Raw genomic sequence first — 11,254 nt, forward strand, 5'->3', positions numbered from 1 at the left:
CTCGGTTCACCGGCCTTGTTTATGATACTCCTTGCATTAAAATAGACACATCTCAAACCATCAGGCTGAGTGCATCTTTGCTCTATCATCTGCCTATCCTTCCTCAAAAACTCCCTACAAGCTGTCTCTACTTGTGCTCCAACCTCCCCATCCTCTGCATCTTCACTTCAGTTCCCACCCTTCTGCAAATTTAGTTTAAACCCTCCCCAATAGCAATAGCAAACCTTTTGAAGTCAAATATTAATTCTTAGCTTTCTCATTCCAGATTATTTTAATTTACATCTAAATTTCCCAGCTACAATGTTTCTGAACTCCTATCTCTAGATCAATGGTTCAGGCCTCTGAAAACTAGTCTGATGAGTTAACACCAAACAACCAACCCCCTTTTAAAAGGAAGCTTTTAGTTATCTGTGAAGTTTATTGGCAGATTTCTTTCATTTTATTTCATTTTCACTTCTTAGTATTTTGTATTTTTTGCTGATTTCTCCAAATTTGCCCTGGATTTTCTTTCTGTTGCTACCCCTACGTACCACAATTTATTTTAATCCTGTCTTCATTTAGTCCTCCCCCCCCCATGTGATCAAAACCTTCAATGCACCTCTCTTTGCTTTCCTAGAATGCATTTATCTGTAACCTTTCTGTCTCCATGCTGCTATTGTAAGCTTGTTAATGGAGTTCAATATTTCCCATTCCTTGATTCAGTTTGATATCCATTTTGGGACTGTAGTACTGAGGAAACGTTACCTCTAGTTATTTACAGACTTGGCATTGCAATATCAGATTGCATGAGATTTACATCACAAAAATAGACTATTCAACTTAATAGTGTTCAGACTCCATGCAAATCCCTTTTCAGGCTGTGTTATCAAACAAAATGAATTTCATTCTTCCACATAACCATAGATGATGGAGAGATACAGAACTGAAACATGACCGTTAGACCTACTATGACCATGGTAACCATCAGGGACCCCTTTTTTTTTACACTAGACCCACCCTGACGTGCAGAACATTCCCATCAAGTTCCCTTCACCTGGTCCCCAAGAGTTTATCACATTAGGGATGATTCACTGTTAATTAACTTATTAAACCATATCTTTGGATGTGTGTGTTGAGGGGGTGAGTGAAATGAGCACACCCAGGGGAAATTCACATGGTCACAAAACAAAATTGTAAACTCCACATAGACAGCGTCCGGGGTCAGGGTGCTGCCTCAGACTCCAGGTGCACCACTCCTTGGAAAAATTTATATAGGAGATTGACTCTTGGACTTGTCAAAGTAAATGTATTATCAATGTACGTATATGTCACCATATACAATCTTGAGATTAATTTTCTTCCAGGCATGTACAGGAAAATAGAGAAATGCAACAGAATTTATGAAACACTATAACTAACAAAGACTGACAAACAACCAAGGTACAAAAGAAGGCAAATCATGCAAGTAATGAAAAAGTAAATAAATGATACTGAGAACAGGAATTGTAGAGTCATTGAAAATGAGTCCATAGGTTGTGGAATCAGTTCAGCATTGAGGCGAGGGAAGTTATCCACACTGATTCAGGAACCTGATGTTCCTGAACCTACCGATGTGGGACCCAAGGCTCCTGTACCTCCTTCCTGATAAAAGTAGTGAGAAAAGAGCATGGCGTGATGATGGGGGTTCTTGATGATGGATGCTGCTTTTTTGTGGCATTGCAAGAAAGCAGGATATATTCTCCATGGCATGAAACTTCTGGCCTTCCTCTTTCAGGCTTCAGTGACAAGCTGCTTCTCTCTGGCTCCAGGTCATAACTGAGACCTCGTGCAACCACTGCTAAAGCTCTCAGATGAAAGCCAAACCAGTGCTTACCCAGAGTTACCATGACGTCTAGGATCATAAAGTAACATATTAGGGAACCAGGCCATTCAGCCCAATTCATCCATGCTGACCACAAGAACTATATAGTCCCATTTGCTGGTGTTTAGCCCATGTCCCTCTACTGGAGTTCTATAGAAGTCTTCTTACCCGCAGAACATCAAGTTAATCTGTTTCAACTGATTCCCCAGGAAAATTGTAAGTAATCAATAATCCAATTAGATAGCACAAGAGTAAACCTTATCCCTGGAGCCTGAGCAAGTTTCCTCTCTGCAGACCAATCCAGGCATAGATTACATATCTATGATTCCACTTCCCTGGGGAGCTGGCGAAGGGAGACTGTCCCACAACACGTACCCACAAATGTGGCTGATCAAAACAAAAGATCACATTTAAAAAATGTGCTGTCCTAGTCACTTCAATAGTTAAAAAAATCTAATTAATAATTTTTTGGCTTTCTCAGCTCCATTGGGAACAATTCCAGTAACATGTCCCTTCCCCAGCATCAACCCGTGACTTTAAAATTTCTGCTTTCAATGTCCTTTCTATCTTTTGACAGCCATGTAAGGTTGGTGATCAAGCTTAACTTCGTCAATACATTTGACTAGTGTATCACAAATTGCACCACTCACCACAACTCCGAACTGACTCCACAACCTATTGACACACTTTCTAGAACTCTACAGCTCATGTTCTCACTATTATTTATTATTTCTGCTCAGTTTGTTTTTGCACCTTGGCTGTTTGTCAGTCTTTGTGTGTAACTTTTCATTGCTATGTTTCTGTTCTACTGTGAATGCCTGCAAGAAAATGAATCTCAAGTTAGTATATGGTGGTCTGTATGTACATTGATCATAATATTACTTTGAATTTTGAACTAGTTTTATGTTGTCAGCTTTTCTCACAGGATGTTGTGATATTATTTGAGTAATTATATAACCATATAACAATTACAGCACGGAAACAGGCCATCTCGGCCCTTCTAGTCCGTGCCAAACTCTTACTCTCACCTAGTCCCACCGACCTGCACTCAGCCCATAACCCTCCATTCCTTTCCTGTCCATATAGCTGTCCAATTTTACTTTAAACGACAACAACATGTGAATTATCTCATTAACATGTTTATTTGGTCTCTACCCCATTATCAGATGTGGAAAGCAGAACATCCGTGTCCACCTATTGTGTGACCTAACATTTCTGTTATTGCACTATTCAGAGATCAGTCTTTCCTGCTTGGCAGTTCTGATGTAATGTTATATTAAAATTAAGTTTTTCGCTCCGCACAGATGCTACCTCACTGGTGCGGATGACACCAAGATTGGGGGCATAGAGGACGGCAAGGAAGACCATCAAACCTTGCGGCGGGACCTGGACCAGCTGGGAAAATGGGCAGAAAAATGGCAGATGGAATTTAATGCAGGCAAATGTGAGGTGTTGCACTTTGGGAGGAAAAAACAGGGTAGGACTTACAGTGAGTGGTAGGGCATTGAGGGGTGTTTTAGAACAGAGGGATCTGGGAATACAGATCCATAATTCCTTGAAAGTGGTATCACAAGTAGATGGGGTCATAAAGAGAGCTTTTGGCACATTAGCCTTCATAAATCAAAGCATTGAGTACAGGAGTTGGGATGTTATGTTGAGGTTGTATAAGGTGTTGGTGAGGCTGAATTTAGAGCATTATGTGCAGTTCTGGGCACCTGCCTACAGGAATGAAATCAATAAAATTGAAAATTTATAAAGATGTTGCTAGGATTTGAGGACCTGAGTGATAGTATAGGGAGATGTTGCATAAGTCTGGACTTTATTCCCTGGAGCATCACAGAATAGTGAGGGGAAATTTGATAGAGCTATACAAAATTATGAGAGGTATAGATAGGGTAAATGCAAGCAGGCTTTTTCCACTGTGGTTTGGTGAGACTAGAAGTAGAGGTCATACTAAAAGTAGAGGTGAAAAGTGAAATGTGTGAGGGGAATATGATGGGGAGCCTGGAAGGTGATAAGCAGCAGATGATCCAGGAACCCAAGTTTATTCCATAATGACTGGTTAATTTTCCCATTTCAAAAGCAGAGGGGAGGAAATTTTAGTGAGGACAAAGGCTGGGACAGCTGGTATCAAAATGGGATTGTCATCCTTCCAAGTTGTGGTCCGAGTGTAACTCTCCTCTGCAAGTGAGGGATCACTGGGTGATACTAGTTGAATTTAGTAGAGTTGCAGATATGCAAAGTGATGCTTTCTTAATGATAAAGTTATCTTAAATCAAAATACTAAACATTTTTACTGTTTGTAGCATTGGACTTATTATAGCTAATAGGCCTTTAAATGTCACGTATATTTTGTAAAAAATAATATAGAAACTGTAACAAAGAAACAAGCCACATTGAAGTATTGGAAAAATTGCAGGAAGGATTAATAAGAAATAAGAAATAAATAAAACCAACTCTCAGGGCAGAGTGTGATTATTCTTTTCTGGAGAAGGGACAAAACGGAGATCTTTAACATTAGGAAGGAGTTTCACAGGGTAGATGTAGAGAACTGTTGAAAAGCTTAGATTTTATCATTAAAAAAGAAGACAGGCAGAAAGTTGAAGGAGATAATTCCAGAGCTTGTGGCCTAGGCAGCTTGAAACACTAATGGGTGATTAATATCAAACCAATGCTGAAAGTCACAGGGTTCAGTGAAAAGAAGTACTTACTTCAGTTGCATAACCTTGTAGAACTATGTAGAACTACGGTAAATTGAATTTATTTTTCATAAATGTCAACTCTGATACAGGTCAAAAATTGTAGGAAATAATTACAGAAATAACAGAACTGAATTTGAGAGCAGGAAGCTTAAAAAGCGGACCAAGAAGTACAGGGAGCCACTAAGTTTTACAAAATATAAAGAAGCGATTAACAAAATCTGTTAGGACATTGTTGACCAAACTTGCAGACCCCTGCACATCTGCCTCTCCTGATCAATTTATCCCATATTCCCCTGGTGCGTTTGATGTCGCCCTCAATCACCAAATTATCACTTTCATTTACCTCATGCTCTTGCCCTAGTACTGTGCCCATCAATCCTCAGGCAGTTGGCAGCCATGGCCTTCATCCCTACATCGAAGGCACAATCCCTGATCCTCCTTTCTCTCTTCCCTGACCACTGCATAGGCCCAGTGTCCCAATTACACCAGAAACCCCACCTGGGCCCAAACTGAGGCTTCATTTCCACTCCCACTCATGCTGAATATGTACAACGCTCATTTGATTATATTCAAGGCTTCCAGTTTCGAGGCCTATATCTACTGCATTGAATCCTTTATTAAACACCTCCATCTCCCGTATTTGTCAGATGAATACAAACCAAGGACATAACAAAACATCTAAAAACCTCTGGTGAATCTCTTCAAAAGCCAACGAATTCTTCCTGAGATTCAGTGCCCAAAACTGAATACAATATTCCTTGCCCAATGAAGAAAAAATCTGCAGATGCTGGAAATCCAAGCAACACACACAAAATGCTGGAGGAACTCAACAGGCCAGGCAGTATATAAGGAAAAAAGTACAGTCAATGTTTCGGGCCGAGATCCTTCGGCATGACTGGGGAAAAAAGATGAGGAGTAAAGTTAAAAGGTGGAGGGAGGGGAGAGAGAAACATTAGGTGATAAGTGAAACCAGGAGTGAGGGGGATGAAGTAAAGAGCTGAGAAGTTGATTAGTGAAAGAGATACAGGGCTGGAGAAGGGGGAGTCTGATAGGAGAGGACAGAAGGCCATGGAAGAAAGGGGCAAGGAGCAACAGAGGGAGGCGATGGACAGGCAAGGAGATAAGGTGAGAGAGGGAAAAGGGGATGGGGAATTGTGAGTGGAGAAGGTTTGTAAGATTGGAAGAGGAAATTCTGAATAATCAAACAAAATTTAGAATGAATCGGTGCAGGAACATGTCCCCTTGCCACACTGCAGGTCAGGATTGTTGTGTCCGGAGTGTGGAAAGCTGACGGAAGAATGTAAAATTATGAGCATAGATAGAGGAAATGGTCACAATCTCAGGCCCAAAATTCAAATACTAGAGGGCCTAGGTCTAAGGTGAGAGGGACAAAGTTTAATCAGATTTAATATCACCGGCATACGTCATGAAATTTATTGTCTTTGCAGCAGCGGTACCATGCAACACATAATAATAGAGAAAAAAACTGAATTACAATATGTATATAAATAGTTTAATTAAATAAGTAGTGCAAAGATAATAATTTTTAAAAAGTAGTGAGGTAGTGTTCATGGGTTCAATGTCCGTTCAGAAATCAGAAGGCAGAGGGAAAGAAGCTGTTCCTGAATCGTTGAGTGTGTAGCCTTCAGGTTCCTGCACCTCCTTCCTGATGGTAGCAATGAGAAGGGGGCATGTACTGGGTGCTGGGGGTCCTTAATGAGAGATGCCGCCATCCTGAGGCATTGCTCACTGCAGATGTCCTGGACACTGCAGAAGTTCGTGGCCATGCTGGAGCTGACTAAGCCCACAAGTCTCTACAGCCAATTTTGATCCTGTGCAGTAGCTCCCCCCCCACCCCATATAGTGATGAAAGAAATGAAGGGGGGGGTAAAAGAGAATTTGTGAGATGTTTTTATCTTAAAAAGACAGAGAGAGGACCATGCCTGGAAATACACTGCCAGAAATGGTGCTGGAAGCATCCACATGCTAGCAATGTTTTAGAGGCATCTCGACAGGCAATGATATGGATCAGGTGCAGGCAGGTAGAATTAGTTTAGACTGGCATCTTGGTCAGCACAAACCTGACGGGCCGAAGGGCCTGTCCCTGTGTGCACTACACGTGTTTCGAGTGAACAGAAAAATAGTCAAATGGCTCTTTATTCAATGAAAGGCTGCTGCAAGCAGAGTTTTTCTTACAGAAATTAACTGGATAGATAATCGCCCAGCAAAAGAGAAGGAAAAAAATAATTAATTGAATATCTTGTTCAAAGGGACAACACGGACATGATGGCCTGAACAACCTCCTTCTTTGTGTAAGATTGTATGACCATGGGTGATACAGGATATATATATATGCAGACATGCACTTAACAAAATACTTTACGGGAGGGCGTGAAGGATATTTTTGCAAAGTTGGATTCTCTACATTCTTGGCCAGACCACGTTATTCCTCTAGTTTTACAATTGATGGTGATATCCGGTTTGAACCAGTTAGATTGCAGCCCTCCTTCAGCCCATGTAGCAGGCCGCCTGCAATCGCATCGTGCGACATATTTACCAAAAATACACGAATACCTTTCAAAAATATCCACTATTCCCCCAAGGATGGTCATTTTAGAATGTCATGTGATTTATTTATGGGTATGTGGAAATGCTAAATTACCGCCTGCGAAATATCCTGTTTAGGAGGGTTAGGAGAGTCCTCATCAGAATGCAAGGTTGTTTGCTTAATGCAAAAGGAACATTTTCCCAAGTTTCTCTACCGGTGTGGGTCCCTCAGGACTTTCTGGAAAACTATACCATTTTTTAAAAAAGAGGAATATTTCAGAAGCTTACAAGGACACATACAAGTACCCCCATTCCTAGAGATCCAATGAAAATACTGACATTCTCCCAGGATTCCCTGAAAATCCTGTGAATCCCTGTAAATATAAACTTGCGTTTTTACCTGCTGGAAATTATTACATGCCCTGCATCTCCTTACCGATATCAATATGCCTCTGAGACTCCCTACAATTACAGACAGTGTCGCAGAAAACAATTAGGCACATCCAGTTACTACCTCAATTACTGAAATATTTCCAGTTGACCCTGAGTTCTTTTGTCCAGAAGGTAGAAGTTCCCTCCTATCCAATCCTGTCAAGATAACTCGTCAGGGAGAAAGCAGCACAGTTGCAAACGAAGTATTTGTCCCACTAGAACTTGCATGTCAGTCAGTACCACCCCCCGCCAAAAAAAAATCAGGAATCAAATCCAGAGAAAAGAAGGGATGGGGGGGGGGTGTGTTTGTGTGTGTGTGTGTGTTACCGTCAATGAAGTACTTATGGAGTGCTGTATGGCCACTGATGTAATATGGGAAACGTGGCAGCCAATTTATACACAGCAAGATCGCACTAGCGGCAATGCCATTATCACCGAAAAACAACTTTAGTGGCGCCGACTGTGGAATAAATACCGGCTCCAAAGTCAGAGCGATTTCCCCGAGCCCCCAAGTTAACCCGGCATTTAACTCCTGCTTATTTGATGGCTTTGCCTTCAGCTGTCGGCATCTGAAACACTGGAACTCTCGGTCTACTTTCCAGCGTTTCTTTTAGAAACTCTTTAATCCCGGTTTTCTGACCGAACTTTTCGTCATTTGCCCCAGTAACTCTTGACTGGGGGGGTGGGGGGACGATTCAACTTTACGTGTTAGTACCCCTCCGAGGGTACTCTTGAAGTACAGGAGCCCCACGTCCAGATCATCAGAGAGAGATTCAAAGTCTCCCGACCTGTTGATCCCTTTAAGTGCACTTTCTGTTGTTTTCTCCTAGACACTTTCACGCCTGTTGCTTGCGTCTCGGCGGCTGTTACACGAGTTTCAGAATAGTTTCAACAACGATCTTACCTGAAATTCCCCAGAAATATTCTCGTCCTTGGTGGATTTCTTGCCCTGAACTTCTCTGAGGAATTTCAGCAACCCAGTTTTTTGGTCCATGCTGAAAGCTGGGAAACTGCCGGCAGATCTCGCTGGTCGGCGCAGGACATGACAAAGGTTGTGATCTCAACTGGCCAGAAGGGCAGGACTCGGCGCTGCATGCCTGCGGTTTTAATGAAGGCATGAAGCGTCTTAAGGGAAATCAGCAGTCACTGTTGCTGTGGTCAGAGAGGGGAAAATAGACACACGCCCTCCGGGTCCTAGCGTCCCCGGGGTTCCTTCTCTCTCAGGCGGCTTAACAAACAATTTTACAAACTTTTTTTTCCAATTTAACTTTCTGTTCCCCAGAAGTTTTACTTCACTCTCAAGAAATTAAGCATAGCTAGGATATTTTATTTATAAAATTTAAGCATAACTAGGATATTGCAGGTTAGTTTACTCGACTTTAAGATAACTAACAATATAAAGTTGCACCTCGTTTTTTCTATTTGAGTGATTTACATACCGCATTATTTCCTGTACGGATCTACATATATGCTTATATGATGAATGACTGCCCGACTCCATCCTTGCTGCAGTCCAAACATGACTCTAGATGAGATTTCCAACACAGTCTTGGTCAACCTCCCTTGGATTATTTTCTACAAACTGGAGGTCATTCAAAACTTTCCTCAAACTGCGGCCACCAGGTTGCAGTTTTTCTCATCCCACGCACAGTCAAACTTCAGGGACTTGTGATAATGTTTTTTTTCTGTCACTCTATGTGCTGTGCGTGACTGTATGTTCTGTGTTTTTGCATCGTGACCCTGGAGGTGTATATATGTGTATGGTTGAATGACAATTAAACGAACTTAAAACTTTGTTGCTCTTGTCTGAACCCACACCAAGTCTCCTTCATCCATCTGCTTGCTGACCTTAGCTAAGCAATGCCTTCCTTTTCAAATTCCTCCGTACTCTCATGTCTTTATGTAGCATGATAACCTACTGAACTATCTGTGCTCCTCCAATAGTCATCAAATTCACATGCTTTTCTTGATAACCTTAATCTCCAGAATATTATTTCTAAATCTGTTTTCCTCAATCGTTCTTCATCTTTTAGGGAAAAACATTTCCTTTTATTTATTTAAATTTTTTGTTGCAGTTCGAAGTCAATATTTGTTCAACAATGATTTTGCTTATTTTGCCATATTGAATGAGCTATATAAATGAAAGTTATAAAGAAGCACATTTTGAATTTGAACGACTGACACGCGTGTATTTGTGCCTTGTTTATCTCAGTATATTGAGCAGTCAGTTATTTTATTTACTTGGACATACCACATGGAACAGGCCCTTTTATCCCAACAAACTGCATTGTCCAACCAGCCATTTATTTAACACTAGCCTAACCACAGGACAATTTACAATTTACAAGTGGTAAGGATGGGCAGCTTCACCTTTGCTCTCTGACCCTCAACACTGGAGCACCCCAGGGCTGTGTCCTGAGTCGCCTCCTCTACTCCCTATACACCCACGACTGTGTTGCCATTCACAGCTCCAATCTGCTGATCCAATTTGCAGAGGACACAACATTGACAGGCCTTATTTCCAACAACGACGAGGCAGCCTACAGAGAAGAAGTCAACGCCCTGACACACAGTGGTGCCAAGAAAACAACCTCTCCCTCAGTGTCAAAAAAAACCAAGTGGATTATGGATTGTGGATTACAGGGGGAATGGGGACAGGCTAGCCCCTATTGACATCAGTGAGACTGTAGTTGAGAGGGTGAGTAGTTTCAAGTTTCTCAGTGTACACATCACCAAGGATCTCGCCTGGACTGTACATACTGGCTGTGTGCCGAAAAAAGCACAACAGCGCCTCCTTCACCTCAAACGGCTGAAGAGGTTTGGCATGAGTGCCCAAATCCTCAGGACTTTCTAGAGGGGCAGCATCAAGAACATCCTGACTGGCTGTGTCACCGCCTGGCACGGGAACTGTACTACCCTCAGTCGCAGGGCACTGCGGAGAGTGGTGCGGACAGCCCAGTGCATCTGTAAATGTCTCTATTCAGGACATTTACAGATCTTCAGGGACTTTAGCCAACCCAACCACAAACTGCTTCCGTCTGACAAACGGTACTGCAGCATTAAGGCCAGGATCTACAGGCTCCGGGACTGCCTCTTTCACCAGGCCATCAGATTTATCAATACACATTGATCTGATTGCATATCTGACTGTACAGGCATGTACAGTAAATGATCATGCATATAATCTTAGTGTTTGGGCGACATCCTCCCACATTTCCCTTCCTTATTGCTAGTATATAGTGACGGAGATACAACATAAAGATTTTTACTCCCTCATGTTGTGAGGTAGATGTAAGAAATAAAAAAATTCTAATTAATTCTCAGGATCAATTAACCTATTCAGTGGTATATCTTTGGACTGTGGGAGGAAACCCATACACTCATGAGTAGGATGTACAATCTTACAGACGGCGTGGGAATTGTACTCTGAACTACGACGCCCCAAGTCGCATTGCGCTAATCACTATACCACCGTGGCACCCCTATTCATTCCCCCCCCCAAAAGCCTTTATCACCCTCAGCCAACATAATCTTCACTTGTGTAATTCAAGTTCAAGTTTATTGTCATCTGTACATATGCAAACAAATGAAACAGCGCTCATCCGGACCACGGTGCACCCACAAAACATATTACACACATTGCACATAAACCAAAATATTACCATAAATAAGTTAATAAAATATAATTCAAAATGCAAACTTAACAGCACACTGACCTAGCGACAAGATCTCG

The 11,254-nt window shown here is 41.8% G+C and overlaps 1 protein-coding gene across 6 annotated transcripts in view; it reads right to left on the bottom strand.

Annotated features, from left to right (window-relative positions):
* LOC134355483 (tyrosine-protein phosphatase non-receptor type 22-like) overlaps positions 1-8,727 on the bottom strand; it is a 128,091-nt gene extending 119,364 nt beyond the window's left edge. For 2 of the 6 annotated variants that reach the window (XM_063065433.1, XM_063065432.1), the window contains exon 1: positions 8,426-8,718. In XM_063065433.1, coding sequence (XP_062921503.1) covers positions 8,426-8,515 — 90 coding nt within the window. In that variant the 5' untranslated portion in view covers positions 8,516-8,718. Of the gene's footprint in view, positions 1-8,425 lie in introns of all 6 variants that reach the window. The other 4 variants (XR_010020095.1, XM_063065435.1, XM_063065437.1 and 1 more) reach the window with 4 other exon arrangements.
* Positions 8,728-11,254: the final 2,527 nt, after the last annotated feature.

The sequence above is a fragment of the Mobula hypostoma genome, chromosome 13 (assembly GCF_963921235.1).
Source record: "Mobula hypostoma chromosome 13, sMobHyp1.1, whole genome shotgun sequence".
NCBI lineage: Eukaryota > Metazoa > Chordata > Chondrichthyes > Myliobatiformes > Myliobatidae > Mobula > Mobula hypostoma.